The 22,299-nt window shown below is 42.3% G+C and overlaps 1 protein-coding gene across 2 annotated transcripts in view; it reads left to right on the top strand.

Annotated features, from left to right (window-relative positions):
• The first annotated feature begins 18,464 nt into the window (after positions 1-18,464).
• The window catches only part of SMS (spermine synthase), a 32,188-nt gene continuing 28,353 nt past the window's right edge, over positions 18,465-22,299 (top strand). The window contains exon 1 of one of the 2 annotated variants that reach the window (XM_063126471.1): positions 18,465-18,655. In XM_063126471.1, the coding sequence (XP_062982541.1) occupies positions 18,607-18,655 (49 nt within the window). In that variant the 5' untranslated portion in view covers positions 18,465-18,606. The remainder of the gene's footprint in view (positions 18,656-22,299) is intronic. The other variant, XM_063126470.1, reaches the window with a different exon arrangement.

Below are 22,299 nucleotides of genomic sequence, written 5' to 3' on the forward strand. Positions count from 1 at the left end.
TTTAGCATCTTAGGCTGCAATCCTGTGCCCATTTACCTGAGAATAAGCCCCATTGAACTGTGTAGAATTGTAATATAAATGGCAGATCAGGATGTTTTAAACACATTGTTAGTGCCTTAATTGCGCAATTACTTTCCTGTATAAAAACAAACAAAATGCTTGAACAATTTGAAGATGTGAGCTCAGGTTAGCGGTCATTTAGCAAAAACGCATGCAATGTTTAGCAACATATTATTCTAAAACTACTTACTTCTAATTGATAGAACTTATTTCAGCCAACTTATTTTTGGTTGTTTTTTAACTGGGCTGTTGAAGTTTCTTTCAAGGAGTTCCTTCTCTAGCAGTGCCTTAAGTATTAAGCTAAGAATATTCAGTTAGGTCTGTATAAGTTTTAAGGTAATTTTCAAGACACATTCCAATATTGACATAAATTACAGCTATTCCATTTTCGTGGTGGGGTTTCTGCCAAGTTGTTTTTGTTAAATGGTTAAAGGAGAAGATTTTAAAAAGAAAAGTCTAATAGTATTAGAGAAAATCAAATCAAATAAAAAAATCTTTATTTTGTTCTGCCATTTGTGATGGAGCTGCTGTTTTTAAACTTTCTTTCTTTGATTCTTTGAGGGTTTTGCAAACAAAGGACATTTTAAAATGGTGTCCCTGACTTCTCTCATAATCTCAGATATTTGACCTTGTAACTCACATAAAAGAAACTATGTCTGCTGTTGATAGAATGTAATTGTTCTCCTGGCCTCAAGCATTAACCAGCGATCCAAAGAAGTTTCAATAATTAACTAGTTTCACTAAAGCAGTTGACATACTTTGAATAATGCAAGATTTAAAACTGCTTTTCAAGCTTTGGAACTGTCCGTTCTATACATATCACTAAACTGAAGGAATTCAGGAAGGAAACATACTACTCTGCAATGAATGTGAAATACCAGAATTGAAATTAAACTGCATAAATGCTACGGATGCTATATGTGAAACTCGTCCTTCCTGTACTGTACCTTTGGGCATCTTTACAGCATGATCCTATGTTTGTCCATAGGATCAATGCTGTATGGGAAGTATGTTTGTCCATACTTCCCATAAAATTATGTGAATGAGGCATGGTGATTGCACACTCAAAACCTCCTCTGGAAGCACCCTGGTTTTGACAATAGTCTCATGATGGAGACATGACTCAAATCATGCCAATGGGGTTTACAAGAACATGACAAAAACTTAGATTTCTTAATTTATTTTAAAGGCTTGATGAGGATGTAGAGTTAAAATATTGTATTGTCTGGTTTCTGAGGGATAGCTGGACTAGATTTGAATATGGAGTCAGAGGCTATCAGGCTACAACAACCAGGGCTTAAATTACATTTCCACAGAATGCTGACACATATTAATCAAGGTAATTGATTAGTGTTCAATACTCTGTTTCTATATTGTTTCTCCCCTGCCCTAGGCAAGGACCATTCCCAGAGAAGTAGTTAAGAGAACAACTAAGTATAACCAGTTAAATGTGCAATCCCATTCCCTTTTGTGTTAAAATCTTGCTAAAGGCAGGATACGACTTTTGTGTGGACAGACCAGGTGAGTGAGAGACAATGTAAACAAAAATAACCTTAGAACCTGCTCCAGTTGGACCACTAATGGAAGAAGATAGTTCATCAGACATTAACTGACCTTTCAGAAAGAGCAGGAAAGCATGAGAGGCAGGTGAAGAAGACATCAGACCCTGTTTGACCTTGGACTGTTCCCTTGTCACTGCAGGGGCAACTGACAAAACTGAACTATGGGAAGGATTCTGAAGACTTATTATATATTGATAAAGCCATCATTGCCATTTTATTAATGTATATCTATTTTACTTGTAAGCAGGTTGGCCACTATGTGGACAGAATGGTGGATTAAATAAGGCCTTTGGTAGGATTCAAAATATTGTGTCTTATAGCTGGGATAGTGATGCTGATACTGATAATAATAATTATAATGACATTTTTTTTCATTTTAGCAAGATACTTGCAGTTGGTGACTCATCAGATATATATGTCCACAGAGTGATAGTTTTGACTCTCTTTCTGATAGTTCCATTAGGAAACTATTTGCCTGGATTAGGACAGATTTTAGTAAGTGGAATGTTAAAAAAAATAAAAATCTGCCTTTTTTTGATATGTTGAACTCCCTGCCTCAAGTACTTAGGTTATATTTTTAAGACCTCTCTTTCAACAAGCTTTTACCTCTGTTGATATTTAAATTAAGTATTTGTTGTTTGACTTCCTACAGTTTTCTTATGTTGTTTATAGTTGTTATACTGTGATAAATTGTGTGATTTTAAGGAGGTTGAATATGGTTTATTTCTTGGATACTGTTTGCTACTCTTCACACCTTTGTCAAGTGGAGGGAAAGTGGGATTTTTTAAAAATAAAAATAAATTTCCTAACAACCCAGTGCCTTTTGAACCCTAAAAAAGCTGCCTCTTAAGTTTTAGATGTAGATCCAGACCAGACAATACATCCTCTGAGAGCTTTCTTATTATTCAGAATGACTGCTAATAAATGTGGAAAATAAAATACTCAAGAATTTTGGCATGAGGCACATATCTGGTATTTTAGCCCCCTTGGCAAAAGACTGAAGTACAAACTTGTAGCTCATCTTGACAGGGAAAATAAATATTTGAGTAATAGTGTTTGTGCTACTAAGAATTTGCTCCATATAAATATATAAAGCTGCTTTCTACTGAGTCATCTAGCCATTCTATCTATTCTCCAAGGTCAAGGGCAGATATCTTTCCTGTCACCTACAACCTTTTTATCTGGAGATGCCATAGATTGAACTGCAACAAAAGTATTGTCTGTCTTCCTCCATGGTATAGTTGAACAAACTTTAAAAAATGATTTCACAAATGATCTACTCCAGCTAATATGTAGATACTTGTTCTGCAGTAAAAGCAGGCAGTCTTAAGCCAGTCTGTGAATATTGGTCTCATGGATTTCAATAAGACATACAATTAACTAGACAGATAAAGAACTCCTTTAATGGAAATAAAGCTGACACAGATGCAAATCTCAATATTTGCCTGTTTTATTATTTATATACTATCATCATTGTATCTGACACTACACAGAAACAACAAAAAGGCAGACCCTTGACCCTAAGGGCTTACAATCTAAATGTTGACATTTGGAAAAACAATAGAGAGAAGAGGAGGAAGGATTGGCAAAATCTAACAAACGGGGAGGGGAGAAATGGAATGGAAGATGAAATGGCTAGTGAGCCAATGCAGTAATGTTTTGGCATAAGAGCAAGAAGATGGGTGAATTAAGAGATCAGAAAACCATTAGGTCAGCTTTTCCAACATGGTGCCTTGCAGATGTGTTGGACTACAACTTCCAATAGCCAGATGCTGGGAGTTAATAGTCCAACACATCTGGGGGGCATCAGGTTAGGGGCTGCTGCTGTAGGTGGTAGAGTTGTGGGAGCAACACTCACAGCAGAGATGTACTGGGGAAGAATGGCAGAAAGACTGGGTGAGGTTTGGATAGCATTATAGATAAGAATTGTTTCAAATTTGATGTCCAGAAGTTGTTACTCATAGAATGGCAGGAATAAAGTCCAGTTGGCTTACCAGTTGCATTCAGATGTTCCCCACATCTTTTCTCAATTGCAACTTAAAATATTTTATGGGTTAATTCCATGACCATTTTACTGTTGAAGCATATATTTTTATTGTATTGTGATCCCAAGCCATGTAAGGCTTTATAGGTCAAAACCAGCACCTTGAATTCAGCTTGGAAACATACAAGCAGCCAGTGCAAGCGGGACAGAATCGGTCTAAAATGTTTGGGCTTTTTGGTCCCCATTATCAATCTGGTATCAATTGTGATATCATTGTGAATGGCTATTTATGCAATCAGTCCCCATGTATCTGTCCAGTTTTGCTATAGTTTATGAGTGTGTTTGTGTGTGTGTTTCTATTGAATCCTGATCCAGTGTTCTATAGCAGTGTGGTGTGGCTGTGTGTTTGGCAGTTTTGATTGGCATGAATGGAACCCATCCTATATTTTTTTTTCATGACAAGCTTGATGGATGACCAGGGACATAACAAGAGATAGTAGCTAGGCCTTAATGACCTGAAATCTTTCTCTAGCTTTGATGAGGTGATGCAATCACCCCCAACCTGGTAGTCTCCAGATGTGTTTGACTACAAACCCCATCACCCCCAGACACCATGGCTAGTCATGGTAACTGGGCATGATAGGAGTTGTAATCCGACACCTGGAGCTTGCTGAGTTGGAGGAAATTTCAGCATGAGTTTGGGAAGTAACAAGTAACAGTTGGAAACAGCTGCAGTATGAATTTGGACAGAGTTGGAGAGAACTGAGTTGGCAGAAAGTATAGCTGCTAGACTTCTAAAGCAGACAACAGTGCTAATCCTCTTGCATCAGGGTCCCAAGAAAAGAAACTGCACTCCCAAGATGCTACACTCTGCAGTTGCTCTCTTTGGGACCCTGATACAAGGAATAGTTCTGCTGTCTGCTTTAGGAGTTTGATTTGGAGCATTATATGCACAGACGAATAAACTAAGCAGTTCAGGAGCAGAACTATCATAAATCACCAGTGTTCTGGCCAATTCAAAGGAAACTGAACTGTAATGAATTCATCAGTGAGGGGTATAAGGAGAGGATCAAAAATGGCATAGAACTGGATGCTGGGATTATCGACTATCCCCATCTCCTGTGCCAAGACATCAGCCACCCTTAGTACTGCTACGCCAATATTGAGGAACAGGCCCAGCCCAATGTAGCATAGCAGTATCAGCTAAAGACTTCTGGGAAGTGCTAACTTCTGTGTGCAGATATACCAGGAATATTATCTGTTATTACACCAAACTTTGCTACCAAGGGGCATGATGGCACTACATAAGTATGCGGAAAATAATTTCTTCTGGGCCTTTTGCTGGTTTGTTCTGCTTTTGTTTCACTGAGGTCACTAACTTGAATTATTATAAGTGTCTGGTGATCACCAATAATAGCCAGATAAGTTGCTCTTATTCTAATGGATCGTACGGTGCCACATTAAAATTACTGATCGTTGCTTTCTCAAGATACCATGGAATACTTAATGATGGCCCCATGGAAAGAAGAAAAAGAAGAGCATGAATCAGGAAAATCATAAATGGTGGACTCCTATCAGAACAAAAAAGAGCCACATGAATGTAAACCACATAATGTAAACGTGGTTTACATTAATATATTTTAAAAAATAGAACAAAGCTGCAGACAAGACTATGATGCTGCCGCCATTCATGACTGACCTTGATTCCCCTTTTATTTTTATAGTTTTGTGTTTTTGTTTATTGTCTCAACTTTATTATGAGACCATGACATTATCGTCTGCAGTTAGAAAATCTCATTTTATTTCTGTGTCCTCAAGCCAAGCTGTAGTGAAAACACTAGGGATGGTAAGAAAACCTTTCCCTAAACACTCCTCCTTTGTAAAACAAACACCTTTCTCAAACACCTTTGCCTGGGACTCTAGCAAGGGAAAGGATGCCTCATTGCTCTTATAGGCCTGGTTACACTGAACAACCTACAGGTTGAACCTCAACTGAAATCTTCATTAGAACATGTAACTGATTTCAGGAGTCATTAATCCACAAAACAAATGTTCTGTTACGGTAGTCTTTCCAGAGAAGTAGATGTACAGCTGAATAATGTTTCTCTTCTAGCAGCCCCTCTGCTTGCCACTTCTGAGAGTGATTCAATGATGCTTGTTGCTATGAAATTCAAATTTGTTCCTTTATACAATTTTCCAGCACTGCTAATACATAATTTAGGCTGATACTGCCTCTATAGAGTTGAGCCAACTCCAAGTTCCCCCAACAGCTAAAACAGGAGGATGAGAATGTCTTCAGCATGCACTAGCTCTTACGGAGGAATCTAGGGGCAGATTTAATTCAGACCTTTTTTAAGAGTGCTCAGTTTCATTTATTACAACTTAATACAATTACATACTCTTTTTCAGCTGTACCCTTTGATCAGTGACTGATTTTTGTGCTGCTGTAATTTGTGTGCCAAGAACTATCTGAATTTACTTTATGGAATCCTCTTCCTTGTCTAAGACATCACTGGAATAGTGTACCTCTTGCCCTGTTCCCTATTAGTAGCAAAAAATAGATGGGAAAGGGTCACATTGCAGAAGGGCATTAAACCAATCTTTCATATTTACGCTAGCTCTTTTATTGTTTTCCATGCTCAAGCCAAAGTGAATGTTATGATCTATAAAGCTGCCTAGAAGAATCCAACATATGTCTTAGGTGTTCCATCAATGTGTCAGATCAAGCGTACGGTGTCAATGCTAGGGTGTTGATGGTTATTATTATTATTATTATTATTATTATTATTATTTATTTATTTATTTATTTATTTATTTATATAGCACCATCAATGTCGCTCCACTGAAGAATATTCTTCCAATGGAGGTGTTAAACATTTATAGAAAGGATTTCTGCTGAAAGATAGCACCCAAAGTACTGTGTGAAATTATCTTCCCAATGAGGCCTGCCTGGCACCAACATTGGTATCTTTTCAGCGCCAGGTTAAACTTCTCTTTTCCCAGGCATTTGCAATATGTGATGAGCTTAAGTAATCCTAGATTTGTTTTTAAAGCTCTTTATAGTTGTTTTAAATATACGTTTCTATGTATGTTGTATGATTTTGTAGTTTTAAATGTTGTAAATTGTTTCTAATTGTTAACCTGTGGTTGCGAGAGTTGGACCATAAGGAAAGCTGAGTGAAGGAAGATAGATGCTTTTGAACTGTGGTGTTGGAGGAAAATTCTGAGAGTGCTTTGGACTGCAAGAAAATCAAACCAGTCCATACTCCAGGAAATAAAGCCAGACTGCTCACTTGAGGGAATGGTATTAAAGGCAAAACTGAAGTACTTTGGACACATAATGAGATGACATGACACCCTGGAGAAGATGCTGATGCTAGGGAAAGTAGAAGGCAAAAGGAAGAGGGGCCGACCAAGGGCAAGATGGATGGATGATATTCTGGAGGTGACAGACTTGACCTTGGGGGAGCTAGGGGGGGCAACGGCTGACAGAAAACTCTTTCGTGAGCTGGTCCATGAAGTCACGAAGAGTCGGAAGCGACTAAACGAATAAACAACAACAAAGCCGCCCAGAGAGCTTTGGCTATGGGGCGGTATACAAATCAAAATCATCATCATCATCATCATCTAAAACCACAAACGTCAAACAAACAAGACCACGAGGCCAGAGGAGAAAAATGTGTAAGCAAACTAAAGCTGCTGTATTGTAATAACATCCGAAACTACACGTCTTCATGTGGTGCCAGACCTCTTTCCAAGTGGCATTTGGTAGGAAGGGTTGGGATGGTATGAGGGCTAGGTTCTTTTTTTAAAAAAAGGATTTTATATCTTATACTCCAGCAAACCTTGAGCCTTAAAAATGCTATAAATTTAAGTTTAAAACCCCAAACCGAGACACCTAATTTCATTGTCGCGCTTTATCTCTTGCCATAGTCTAAGTTTGAGTGTATGTAAACCAAAATGTAGCATTGACTACATTAATAAAGATGTCTCTTGACACACTTAAGCAGATGGTACTTCTCATGTGAAAACTTGCATTGTCAGAGCCATAACTAATAAGCAGAGACAGCGCATAGCAGAGACCACCTGTCTGCTATGAGCAGAGACTTGAAGCTTTTCTCTGGGTCACGGAGCACAATTGTATCTGCCTTTTACATTGTAACCTTAAAGTGATTTGCTCTGCTTCCGGAAATTATAAGTTATCTTAATATGTCTACAAAGTACATTTATATACAGTGCTGAAACGTTCAGCACTCTAATTAGGCTGTTACCGTAATTGTGCTTATAACAAGTTATAAGATCTAAAACGACTGACGCACTTCGTCATTCTAAAGGCCTATTAAATAAAAGGCTGCAGCCGTTAAGTGATGATCGGGTTAGGCTGGAGAGCATGTAAAAACTTGTCAGGCTTCTGGCATATTGATTATGCACAAAGGAACTTTCAACCTAACTGTCCTTAAACAATGCACTGCTGTCAAGTTTTCAGGGTGAACAGGTCGCAGAGGCCCAGGCCTGAGGCATTTCCACACTGAAAGCTTTTTATTTGAGTATCAAAGATCTTTCTTCGGCATATTCAAGACCTGCTGGCTGTACATCTTACCTTCAATCCCTGCCTCTTCACATGGCAGGTGTAGGATAAGGGTGCAAATAACCACAAATACCTGAAAAAGACGGGCATGGCATGACAACTAGAACCTAGGTTGCTGCAGAAATCAGGAAGAAACAAGTTGCTTCTACCTGGCTCCTAATTTTGGCACCTCTGGCTTAGGGGACTGCAGAGTGCATACTACAGATATCGGAAAGAACATTGTAGACACAAAGACCCTCATGCTAAACTCCACATTTATCAGTGATGGTGCTTCTAGGTCTGAGTTCAAGAAAGAACAAGAAACAAGGAAAGTCTCGCTCAGATTTTAAGAGAGCTGGGCTTTGAGGGCCAATAGGCTGCTCACCTGCCCACAGCCCAGACTGCTGCAAGGCCACCTTCGGTTGCTTGAGAGAAATCACACCATTGCGATGTTGCTAATTCTCTGTGCTTTGCAAACAATGTTGACTCACAACCCTACTGTGTTCATAAATATGCAAGGGAAAGGTAAGAACAGTCCCAGCTTATCACGCTAGTTGTGAAAACAAAACACCAGCCGGTAAGCTGAGACTCTGGTTAAAATATTCAAAAACAGTTGAGAATCCTAAACTCCAGGTTTTAAAAGTGGGCAGCGAATCTTACAGGGAGACTGGGATGCATTTCAGTCCCTGAATCAGATGTGTCTGAAGGCTTTTTCCATTGTGGATTATGGGAGTTGTAGTCCAAGACATCTGGAGAGCACCATGTTACCTAGTAGGGGTGTGCACAGACCCCCCCCCGCTCCGCCCCGCGGGCCGATCCGAAAATTTTGGATCGGCCCGCTCCGCCCATACTCCGCTCCTCTTCGCCGCGGAGCTCCGGCTCCGAATCGGAGCTCCGCAGTGGAGGGGAGTGGTGCCAGTTAAGGCTGGGAGAGGAGAGGGGGTTACCGGGCCCTGCTGCCATCGCCGCCCGTGCGGCGACGGCGGCAGAACCCGGTAAGGGACCAAGGGGGAGGGGGGCCTTACCTGCCTCCGTCCGCGGTCCATCGGCTTCTTCAATTGAGCCCGCAGTTCAGCCAGGAAGTCTGGGCCGCAAGTGCGGCCTAGACTTCCTGGTTGAACCGCGGGCTCAATTGAAGAAGCCGAGGGACCGCGGACGGAGGCAGGTAAGGGAGAGGGGGGGGGTTTACCGGGCCCTGCCGCTGTCGCCGCATGGGCGACAGCAACAGCGGCAGGGCCCGGTAAACCCCACTTACCTTTCCGGCGGAGCTCTGGATCGAGGCGAAGGATCCGCCTTCACCTCGATCCTCTTCGCCACGCTCCGCCGGCCCCCCAATCCTCTTCGCCTCCGCCTTAACAGGAGGCGAAGCATCCCACTCCACTTCTAATTCGCTGGTCTGATTAGAAGCGGAACACATCCCTATTACCTAGTCCTTTCCAAAATTATCTAGTCGTCCTTCTCATCTAGTAAAGTTTAAGGAAAACAATGGAATGCTTAAAGGACACATTTATACAGTAGTGAAAATAGAGGAGAAAAACACTTAGGACAAAGTAATGTGTGGGGAAAGTAAAATTTCCAAATGTATTTTATATTTCTGAAAATACCAGAGAAAAGCAACTAAAATGTGTGCCAGGTTCTGAGGCCTTTCAGCATTTGCCAATTGCTGCTTCAATGAGCTCTGTCATTAGTTTATATCAAGGGTGCTGAACTCCTTTCAGCCAGAGGGGAGAATTCCATTCTGGAGAAGCACTAGGTGGTGGAAGGCAAAAGAAGCAGTGTCAAAAATATCAAAAAAGAAAAAGGCAACCATGAAACGACCATCTGGGCAACCCCAGAAGACTGAATTTTGCCCTAAGGCTGGCTGGATTTGGCCCTCAGATCTAAGGTTCTGCACCCTGTTTTAGATTGTCTTAGGAAAATGTCCAGTCCATCACAACCATGTTCACTGACATAAACCTATAGAAAAAGAGATAATTTAGTAATACAGAAGTTATCTTATGGTACAGGTAGGTCTGAGGACTTGAGCATATCCTATCGATTTTTACTTATTAAGATATTCTTTTCATTTTTCAAAATCTGTTTCTGTTAAATGTGTGCACTGAAAAATAAATCAAAACACCTTTGTGTGCGTGGAACTAGTTGTGTAAGTCTTTGGATCTTAGTCTAGGTTTGCCTTGAAATGTAAATAAATGTCATGTTAAATATGAAATCTTACTGAAAACGTGTGGGCATTATATGATAGTCTATACAAATTATCTAGTGCTCTCTGTTCATGGTAAGATGGTGGTAACTTTGGAAACCCTTTTTCATTTTTACTACATTTTTAAAAAGTATTTTATTAAGTAATTATATTTTATTGTAATTTCTTAGTCTTTCTCTCTGTGTGTATTCAACAATAGCTTTCCTAACGTTACCAAGAATTATGAACATCCCCACCACCACACACACACGGGTAGTTCAATCCTAACCCATAGATGGTTATTTGCGATCGATTAGGATGTGGTAGAGGACCTCCTCATGGTAGAACGGAACTCAACAAATTAGGAAGGTCAAACCTGCACCAGAAACCGAGCTATACTCATGGAAAACATAATTCAACTGCAGGTAATCTTCCTACCAGCAGATGAAATAGGTAAGTTCCAAATCATGTTGTGTTTTATGGTGTTAACTGTTGTGAATCTTCCAGACAGATTCGTCTATTGGGCAGTATAGAAATACAATAACTAACTAAATAATAAAAAAAGGATATTCCAGGGGCGGCTTTGAATCCACTGGATCCAAAACTCTTCCATTCCCATATGACGCCATGCCCCTCTGTGTAGTCGCAACTTCACCTGAGACACCCACAAGCTCCTGACAGGACTGTCCATGCCACCAACACCCAGGACCACTTTAATCCCCCCTGTGCTAATGACATGTTTGGGGTTTAGGTCTCCTGCTGCTGTTCCTGTCTCGCTTCTTCTTCGGGCCCCACAGCTCAGCAACCGAGCCCTCAGTTTCCCATTCCGCTGCCACCATTTGTTGCTTTCTCCTCAGACACCTCTACAGACCACACCAGTTGTTTGTAAATATAATTGGAATTTATTAACTCAAGTAAATGTGTGTATAAGCTTAATGGTTTCCTCAGTTCAAATGCGTATGGTTCCAAGTGTATTGGTTTCAGTCCCTTCTTTATTACAAAGTTCCACTATATATATCCTAAAATCTTCTACTTCATTCTACCTCACAGAATCATCTCACACTGACACTTCTACAGACTCATCTACCCGCTCCTCACTCACTTAACTATCTGTAGATACATTTCTCTATCTCCTCCCACTCTTACTCAGCCAATCTGCACTCCCCCTCAACCATCCAATCAACACACAGGCATTCAACCCCCCCTCTACTAATTGTAAGTACCTGAGGCCTACTTATTTCCTGAACCTTATACATAACATAATATAAACAATAACTTTGTATATATATTTACCTTTATAACACATAAGGCAGCTAAACATCACAACCACCAACATTTTAAAAAGTAGCAGTAAACGTTATTGTGATGAGTTTACAGAAAAAAAGTCAGAACTTAAAACAGTGTAAGCAGTAGGGCTGTGCAAAGGTCGAACCTTAGATATTTGGATCCAAGGCTCGGAGGCCATTTTGTGCCACATCTGACATTTTAAGACGGATCCGCCATTTTAAGATGGGATCCGCCATTCTCCTGGCCAGCCCTCTTCCCCGGTATAGCCCCCAGCATGCAGTAGTTGGAAGGGCTGGACTTAGTGGGACCCAGGAGCAGACGGTAGATGTGGCCTTGCGGCATGTGATCGCCCACTTCTCTGCCGCCATTGTCAGCTTCCTCTTGCGAGATCACTGGCTTGAAGCGGCATCTTGCGAGAAGACGCCAGCAATGGTGGTGGGGAAGCTGGCGATTGCATGTGGTGAGGCCACGTCTACCCTCTGCTCCTGGGCCATGGTCTTGGCAGATCCCATCCTAAAATGACGGATCCATCCTAAAAGGTCGGATGTGGCACAAAATGGCCTCTGAACATCAGATTCAAATATCAAAGGTTCAACCTTTGCACAGCCCTAGTAAGCAGTTCACCATGAAAATATTTAGTCCATGAAAATAACAAGGGGGGGGGAGAAACACATTGGTCTAAACCAGGGGAACTGTAGCCTCCCTCTCCCAGATATTAGCCTACAACTCCCATCAGCCCTAGCCAGCATAGCCAATGGTGAAGGATGATAGGAATTGAAGGCCAAACCACTTGGAGGGCTACAAGTTGCCATTCCCTGATCTAAACTTCGTCTAGCCTGTTTCCCTACAAATAATTTCAGCTCATCCAAGTCTAGGGGTGGGCAGCTTCCAGTGGTTGGAGTATGCATGATCTCCTGACCCCACTGAGAGCTGCCACCCCCACCATCCTGAGCTGCTCCCTCACTGAAATTTGGTGGTAGAAGTGAGGAAGTGTGTTTTGGTGCTGAAATTCGCTTGTGCAGTAGGACCAAAAGGGGGCTACATAAATATTGCTTGAAAATATTTTTGCTGCCAACCTGCCTTCAATTTTTGGCTTTTAAAAGCAAGCTATTTCTCCTTGTCATAGCAAAGTTAGTGTCAGGGCCGCGGTGGTGCAAAGAGCTGCATGCGGCCCATGTGTTGCTCACATGTGTCTTAGTCCTTTGGTAGTGTAGCTTACAGCCATCTTGCTTTCAGCTTAGTTTTTTTTTAATCGCAGGGGTCTTGTTGCTAGATCTTGCTACCTGGCAGTGCTCAAACTGTTGGTCCAGAAACAATTTTTGAGGCGGGGAGGGGGGGCGATCTTGATAGTGGGCTTTCCTAGGATACTGGGGCCCTGGCAACTGCCCAAGGATACCAGGTGCTGATGCCAACCCCGTACTGTGAGCATGAATATTTTAATTTGCATGAGTTCTAGATGCCAGTATGTATTATTCACTCTGGTAATGTGTCAGCATGTGTTATACAGGGAGTCTTAAACATGATCGGACAAAGCCTCATGACATATTTTACAGAAGAGTTGTCTTGTTTTAGAAACTTGCTGGTTGTAAAAATACTTATTAGCACAGTTTTAATATCCCTAAGCCTGTAAAACTAAGTTGCCTTGGGGCCTAGTCCTGCACCATTAAGTTAATAGATGTGTGCTCATTTGTTTTCACTGCAACAGAATCACTGAAGAGCTGACGACCAAAAACTCTTATGCCACCGAATTCAGTCAAAACAAAACCAGGTTCCCTGCAATGATAGCTGTTCCATATGGAACATCATGTGTATCTCACACGATTTGTACATGTAGCAGTGTGTCCTGATTAACAATTAGGGGGCTTGCACTGATGGCCAAATAGACATGGGTAGGTATATTGTATGTGAGGTGTATATATTATACAGGATGCACCTAATATTCTACTTTAAATGGTTGTCTTTGTGAACTGGCCCTGAGCCATGCATGTGTATCATAGTTCAGATATAATCAGAGTGGGAAGTGAGGCAAGATGGGGTAGGATGCTTTTCAATGGATGTAAAACCATCCAGCTTTGTTATACAGATGAGGATCAATAAGTGTTTTAAAAAGTCTGTGAGAACCCAGCTCTATGCACACTTACTTGGGAGTATTAATCTCAGCAGGATTTACTTTTAAGTAAACATGCATATGAGTGTGTTGTAGGAAAATGTTTCACATCCTTCTCACTTTTCCCCTTCCTCCCACTTTCAGCACTGGAGATAATCCTAAACTCCAAAAATGAGAGCTCTGTAGGTTGTTGTTTGATGGACACAAAGAACTGCAATGCAGACATCTTTCTTCACTTAAATGATAGGACCAAATTTGTTCCTTTATAGTAGTCACAATTTGTACCTTTATAGGAGTAGTCAGCTTACTTTGCTGCCTCCATTGCATCCTCAAGTTGTCATCCAGTTGAGCTTTTCCGAGAGGTTTGGGGATTAATTACATCTAACCCACCCAATACAATACTAGAACTCTCGAGGACTCACTGTGATGAATTTGCAAGACACTTCAAGGATAAAATCGCTCACCTTCGTGCTGACTTGAATGCTGCTATTGATTCAGAGTCTGATGAGGTGTCCAGTGCATTGTCTTATCCCATTTTGTGGGATCATTTTCAGTTTTTGGAGCCTGAGGATGTGGACAAGACACTTGCATCTGTTCGACCTACCACAGTCCACATGCTCTCTCAACCCTTACCCATCTTGGTTTGTTCAAGCTAGCTACGGGGGGTTGACCGACTGGGTCAGGGGAGTGGTGAATGCATCACTGTGTGATGGGGTGGTCCCTGCTGCTTTCAAGGAGGCAGTGGTGCGACCACTCCTGAAAAAACCCTCCTTTGACCCAGAGATTTATGCCAACTATTGTCCGGTCACAAATACCCCGTTTTTGAGCAAGGTGCTCGAGAAAGTGGTGGCATCTCAACTGCAGGCACTCTTGGATGAAACTGATTATCTGGATCCATTCCAGTCTGGATTCAGGCCTGGCTTTGGGACAGAATCAGCCTTAGTCGTCCTGATGAATGACCTTCTTCAAGAGAGAGAGACAGGGGGAGTGCGACCCTGTTACTTCTTCTCGATCTCTCAGCGGCTCTTGATACCATTGACCACGGTATTCTCCTGGACCGCCTTCGAGAGTTGGAGGCACTGTTTTACAGTAGTTCGACTCCTACTTGCAGGGTCGGCTCCAGAGAATAGCATTATGGCAGCTGAACTGTGGTGTGCCACAGGGCACCATCCTGTCCCCAATGCTATTCAACATCTAAAAGAAGCCGTTGGGAGCAGTCATCAGGAGATTTGGGGCAAAGTGTCACCAGTACGCTGATGACACCCAGCTCTGTTTCTCTGTAACATCTGAATCGGGAGAGGCCGTGCACATTCTGAACCAGTGCCTGGATACAGTTATGGCTTGGATGAGGGCCAATAAACTGATGCTGAATCCTGGTAAGACGGAGACCTTGTGGGTTGGTGGTTCCCAGGTCCGGGAATTGGGGTGTTGCCTGTTCTGGATGGGGTTGCACTCCCTCTAAAGGAGCAGGTCCATAGTTTGGGGGTGTTCCTGGATCCATCTTGTCACTGGAGACCCAGGTGGCCTCGGTGGCCCAGGGCGCCCATTATCAACTTTGGTTGGTATGTCAACTACACCCATTCCTGGACAAACATAGCCTAGCCAACATCATTCATGCATTGGTAACCTCACGATCACACTACTATAATGCGCTCTATGTGGGGCTACCCATGTATGTGGTTCTGAAGCTGCAGCTTGTGCAGAATGCAGCAGCTAGGGTGCTTACTAATAGGACACCTATTAAAGGAACTGCACTGGCTGCCTGTTAGCTATCGAGCCATGTACAAGTTTATGCTATTATCTTACAAAGCCCTAAACAACTTAGGACCAGGATACCTAGCAGACCGCCTTCCCAGGTGACATTTAAGATCTTGAGAGGAGGCCCTGCTCATCATCCCAACACGGAAAGAATATCGCCATGAAGAACCTCAACGGCAGGCCTTCTCTGGAAAACCCTCCCTCGTGTGGTTCGGGAGGCGGAAAACGCAATAACTTTTAAATGCCTCCTAAAAACATATCTTTTAAAACAAGTCTTCCCTGGACTGTAATTTATTCTGGTTTTATGTGATTTTAAAGTTTTAATCTGGATTTTATGGTTCTAGTTGTAAACTGCCCAGAGAGCTTAGGCTGTTGGGCAGTATAAATATGTAATAAATAAATGAATGAATATGCACAGAACTCTGCGGGCACTCAAGAACAACCCATCTGTTCAGGCTACTTGTTTCTGTGGATCTTAACTAAATGCTACATGTAGATACATGAAACAGAACCAAGGCAACCTGCATTTTTGTTTTTTGTTTTGAGTTGTAGAGGTGGTGGGGATGGAGCTGTTTAACCCTTTCCCACCCAAACTGATTCTCTCTCTCTTTCTCGGGTTCCAGACCCATGTTTGAGAGAGTAAAAACCCTCCCTCTGCAGAAGTTGTAGCAGAAAAGTTGCAGGTGGGGGAAGGGTTAAGGATCCCTCCTCTTTATCCCCACCCACCCCCAGTTCTCTGCAAAAAAACTTATATTTAAACCCTTGGACAAAGGTGCAGCTCCCAAGAGTAGTGTCATCTTTCAAAAACACTGACAGAACAGTATCCTTCAGTGATAGATCTAAGATATTAAAAACAGAGGAATGAGCTTCTAAATGCTAAGAGAGACCACATCCACTCCTACTCCAAGTGGTTGAACTCTTTGGAAGGAAATCTGAAGTCTTCCTCATATGCAGCATGGCTGTAACAGCAGCAGCCTCAGAGGATTGCTTGGGAACAGAGCAGTGGCAGCAGACATCCCCCTTGTGCACCCTAAATTAACCTGCTGCTCTCAGGTATGGTGGGGAATTCTTGTCTTGTTACTAGTATTGAAGTAAGATTCAGTTGCCAGTGTGGTAAGCTTTTGTACTTGGAATGGGGAGAGGCGCCATCATGTTCTTGGCCTCAAGCAAAATGACTTGGCCTGATCCTTAATAATAAATACTAAATGTAGCTTGCAGTAGAGTCCATAAACACTCCTCACCAGAAGGCTAGAGAACTTTAGGGCCAATTCAAAAGAAAATTCCTAGAGGTGCAAGACAAGCCTTATTTAAAGTTGGCTGAGCTTTCTTGCTTTCTACCTTAGTTACTTCATTGTCCCATTTCTGGAAGATGTTTTATCATCTAGATGGATTTATAACAAGCTATGAGCTCCTATAGGCTTTCCTCTGCCTGTTCAAGTGTTCTGGTGGCACAGTTGCCCTTGCTGAACTTCTTTAGAAAGAGGATGGCGGGGATCAAGTCTGTGTTTACTGACAACCCCAGGTATGCGCAAGAGCTGATTAAGATAGTTCAGTAAGTCGGTATTGGGTATCTAGATGCAAGAAAGGGCGTCCTATTCAGTTGACTAGAAAAGGAAACTTTAGCAGGTATTGCTTTGTTTTTAACCTTCCAGTACTGTGCCATGACACATTTCATCTGCTGCAATTCTCTCTTTTACACATCTATTAAACTTTAATAATTAACCTTTTAATAATTAAAGATAAAGATTGGAACCCTCTCCTTTATTACATCTGGACAGAATATATGCTTTAAAACAGTATTTTCTTTATGCTGTATGTTTACGAATTTTACTCTGGCATTGAAAACAAGTTCCTATGGGGTTATACCTGGTCTACACAAACAATGATGTTAGTTCATCATCATCATCATCATAATTTTGTTACCCACAGCTCCCTCTGGATTGAGGCTGGGTATAACACAAATGCAAATACCATAAAATACATATAATCGATTAAAACATTTAAAACTAATACATTATTAAAAGCAGCACAGTATTAAAAGTTTTGGCTTTCACTGTGTAAGACTATAAGCATCAATTTTGAGTAATAACTTTAGGGCAGGCCTCCACAACCTGTGACTCCCCAGCCTTGTTGTTTGGCCTGCCAGCTGCTTGCTGCCCCAACTCTCTCCCCCATTTAGTGCTAGGAAGGCAGCGAGACAAGGGATTTGAGTCTCCGGTGGGCCTGCCATGTGGTTAATATGCTGAGTAGGCCACATGTTATGCAAGTTTAATGCCTACAAATAGCTTCTATATTTCCTTTAATTGAGATATACGTTATGATACAACTTGACAAGTGTCTTTTTTTTTAACCCTCCTGCTTCTGCAGACGCAGCCTGACAAATAAAATTAAATAAATCCTGTGTGACTCAGAAGCTTGCACTCCCTTTTCTTTCATATTTTATCTGACATTTTCAATAAACTTACAACAACACTAGTATATACTACTTTGAGAAGGGCCATAGCTCAGTGGTACGAACACCTGCAGAAGGTCCCAGTTTGAATTCCTTGCTACTCCAGGTAGAGTAGTTAAGAATTCAGACTGAAAGGCTGGAGAGCTGCTGCCAGTCAGTGTCGACAATACTGGGCTAGATGGAACCATGGCCTGAACTCAGTATAGGGCAGCTTCCTCAGTTCCTAATCGCCTCATCTCATGTTGCCTCTTTCCTTCCACCAAGGCCTTGAAAATTGAGGCTGTCGTAACGAAACCTTCCCCAGCTGCAAACAAAACAAAAGCAACCGGCAAAGCGCCTGCAGGGCCCCAGCCGGCGAGCCAACTAGCGTCGAAGGCGGCTCGCTTCGGCCCCTGTTGCCTATCCCACTCCCAGCAGCAAGGAGCCACTGCAAACTCGGCTAGCTCGCCGCCGACTCATTCGCTCCCCGCCAGGCCGCCCCTCCCCTTCGGTCTCTCTCTTAACTCGGCAGCAACCCCGGCCTCAACCTCGCGTGCGCAACTCTCTCGCTCTCACTTACACACACGCACGCAGCGCAGTCAGGCAGGCAGTGGCACTCGCAGCACAGCCGCGGCCGCTCCACCAGGCATGGCACAGGGCTCTCCCTCACTATGGCAGCAGCGCGACACAGCACCCTCGACTTCATGCTCAGCGCCACAGGTGAGGCACTTCATTCCGGCGGCTCCCCGTGTTCACCCACCCAGCCGCCCCTGCTCTCCCTTTCTGTGCTGCTCTCGCAGCGAGAGGAAGAGCGCCTGGGCGGGCAGCCAACATTGCTGTGCATGTTTGTGTGTGTGTGTCTCTCTCTCTCTCTCTTTCCTGCACAGCAATGGCTCACTGCAGGCCTTCGCCGCGGCTGGGGCGAGGAGCCGTGTTGTGCCGCTGCTGTGCCGCGTCCTGTTCAGTAGCAATAGCAACCCCGGTGCAGGAAGCTCCTTCGGGCAGGCCAGTGGCTTTGCCGCCTAAGCCGAACCTGGAGTGTTTCCCTCCTTGCCCTGTTCACCCCCACCCCCCAAAGCATGCAGCAGATTCCCTCATTCCTCCCGCTACCCTTTATCCTTTTGCCGCCAACTCCTGCGTCTTCTGCTCTACCTTAGGCCTCCCCCATGTTTTAATTTTTCATCTCCCTCTCTCTTCCTCCCCCTCCCCTCACGATATTTTGCAACCTTCGTTGCTTGCAGCTCCTCCCCTTCAGATATGCAGATTCCCTAAAGCTCAGCCCCCCTCCTCTCCATCTCCAGCCATATAGATTTCTCCCCCCCCCGCCTCATGTGCATTAACACCCCCCCCGCGCGCGCGCGCCGTAATCATGTAATGTCTCCATTCATTTCATTGAGCAGATTCCTGTATCAAATATATAGCGAAATATATATATATAGACCACCAAGGGCTTTTTCTCGCTCCGGGCATACCATCTTTGTATACCTTAAAATGATAAAAGTGCTAGCCCGTGCTTGCAAAATAGACTTTTCAACTGTGTTTTTTAAAAAGTATGCGCCTTTTCATTTTTGGAGGAAGGGCTCATCTTGCACTCCTTTCAGCCGCATGCATGACCTTAATCTGTCCCTCAGGCGGGTGGCTTTTTTTTTTTTTTTACTTTTGCAATGGAGCTGAAGGTGGAGAAGGTTATTCAGCTTATTTTTCTCCCACTAATCCTGATGATTGTGAAAGGAAATGATCTATTGATAGGGAAAATGAGGGAGAAAACTGAAGTGGAGTTAAATGGTTTATTGGGGAGGAGGAGGGATAGTTTGGGGTTTAATACCGTAATGATAAATTTATGAGAAATTAGCAGGAAATGAAAGACCAGGAAGTATCCTTATTTAGGAGAATTAGATTGGAAATGTGCCTTGGCTGATACTTATAGTTGAACTTTATAGTTGAAGTTGCAAAGGGAAAACAATCAGCGATTCACAGCCCTCACTCCCCTTCCTTTTTTAAGGTAGTACAAGGTTTGTAGGACTATTATTCTCACAGTTTGATTTGATAATTAATAGTTTAGTGCACACAAAGTTATACAGTAGGTTTATAACCTGTATTGCAGATCTTCAGTAGGATTGAGCTAGAATAGATTTTCAATCCCATTTGCTCCAAAGGGCCTGCAGCCTTCCTTCTCCAGAGTACTTCAGCCTTAACAGCATTTCGGAAACATGGAGAACTATTTATTTACTACCCAAATGCTACTAAAATATACAGAGAAGAGAGACATTGCACATCACATCCTCAGTGTTCCTGTTGGTACCAATGACTTTTTGGTGATGGGTAGGTTTTCCTCCAAAGCTCAATGTTTCCTCAAGTTCAGCAGGTTATTTTTCTCCATCTGAGTGAATGGAACCATTCACTTAGATAGGTGAAACTTCACTTGTTTTTGTGAAAGGAGTACATCAGAAATCAGCAACTCAGTCTAATTCTGTCTTCTGAGAGGGTTTGCCTTCGTTGCCACACTCACATGGATTGTAGAATCATAGAGTTGGAAGGGGCCACTTAGGCTATTGAGTCCAATCCCCTGCTCAGTGCAAGAATCCAGTTTCAGGCATCCCTGACAGTTTTTGCTTAATACCACCAGTGATGGAGAGTCTACCACTTCCCTAGGCACTTGGTTCCATTGTTTTTCTTGATGTTCAACCAAAATCTGCCTTCCTGCAATTTAATCCTATTGGTTTTGCACCCTACAGTCTAATTTTCTCTTCCCTTCAGAATTTTGAAGGCTAAATATGCCCATTTTTCCTTGTTGGACTTAGTTTCCAGTCACGTGATCATCTTCATTGCCTTTCTCTGAACTCATTACATTTTATCAGAATCTTTCTTAAAGTGTGATGTCCAGAACTGGACACAGTATTCAAGGTGAGGTCTGATCAGTGCAGAGTAGAATAGAACTATTACTTCCTGTGATTTGGAAATTATACTTCTATTGATGCAACCTAAAATTGCATTTGCATTTGTTGCAGCTACAACTCATTGCTAGTTTATATTCAGCTTGTGCCTGACTACAATTCCCAAGATCCTTTTCACATGTACTATTGGGAAATCAGGTATTCCCCATCATATACCTGTGCATTTGATTTCTCTTTCCTAAAGGAAGAACTTTGTACTTGTGTCTGTTAGATTTCATTCTGTCATTTTCTGCCCAGTTTTCTATCCTATCAATACCATTTTGAATTTTTGTTTGTCTTCTAAGATATTAGCTATCCCACCAAATTTTGTGTCATCTCCAAATTTAATAAGCATCCCTCCCACCTTTTCCTCCAAGTTATTAATAAAAATGTTGACGAGTACAAGGCCCAGAACCAAATCCTGCAGCACCCCACTCAATACCTCCCTCCAGTTGGATGGTGAACCATTGATGAGCAGTCTTTGAGAACTGTTCTCCAGCCAGCTGTAGTAGTAGTGTCATCCAGCCCACACCTAAGTATCTTTGTAATCTGAATATCATGGGCCACTGTGTCAAATGTCTTGCTGAAGTCAAGATATGTTATTTCATGTTCTACTAAGAACATTTCATGTTCTACTAAGGAAGTTATCCAACTGAAAAATAGTATAAGATTAGTCTGGCTGGATTTGTTCTTGACAAACCCATGCTAGCTCCCAGTGATCATTGCATTAGTATCAAGGGTCTACTTGGAGGCAAAAGAGGGATGTGGAAAGATTGACTGGAGTGGGTTTATTAGCAAGGTTGGTTGAGGTTGGGGATCTTGGTTTGCAATCTGCCATCACTTGTCCAATGAATCTGACAAAACTAGGGCCAGACCTACTCCAAGCAGGATATAGCACTATGAAAGCAGTATATAAGAGGCAGGAGGCATACTACTGCTTTATAGCAGTATTGAAGTGCACTGATAAGTATTGGGGTCCATGATACATACCATATACTGCTTTCATACCGCTATATCCGAATTGTAGATCTGGTCTAGGAGTGTGAATCATCATGCAAATTGCTTCTACTATAGGAAAATGAAACAGGCCCTTGTTCTCTTTGGGCAAACATGGGCTTGTTTAAATTGCTGTGGAATCCTGATTTTTGGCAGATGTTTAATCCTAAATCTATGCATAGTTATGATATAACGCATAAGTTGGGATTCAAAGGCCTGTGAAACAAATTCAATGTGAGCTCAAGGGAACTTTAGACTTTTTTTCCTCTTTGAACAACTCTCATCCCATATGGAAAACTTGTTTTAGAATTAAGAAAAGTTTCTGAAGCAGTTTATGATGTGTTGTGAATGTGTGCTATTTTAGTGGGGAAAGATAAAAACAATTCCATAGGGCTAGTGCAAGCCACTTGTATGAACCCCAGTGTCAAGAGTTTT

This window comes from Elgaria multicarinata, chromosome 5, assembly GCF_023053635.1.
Source record: "Elgaria multicarinata webbii isolate HBS135686 ecotype San Diego chromosome 5, rElgMul1.1.pri, whole genome shotgun sequence".
NCBI classification, from domain to species: domain Eukaryota; kingdom Metazoa; phylum Chordata; class Lepidosauria; order Squamata; family Anguidae; genus Elgaria; species Elgaria multicarinata.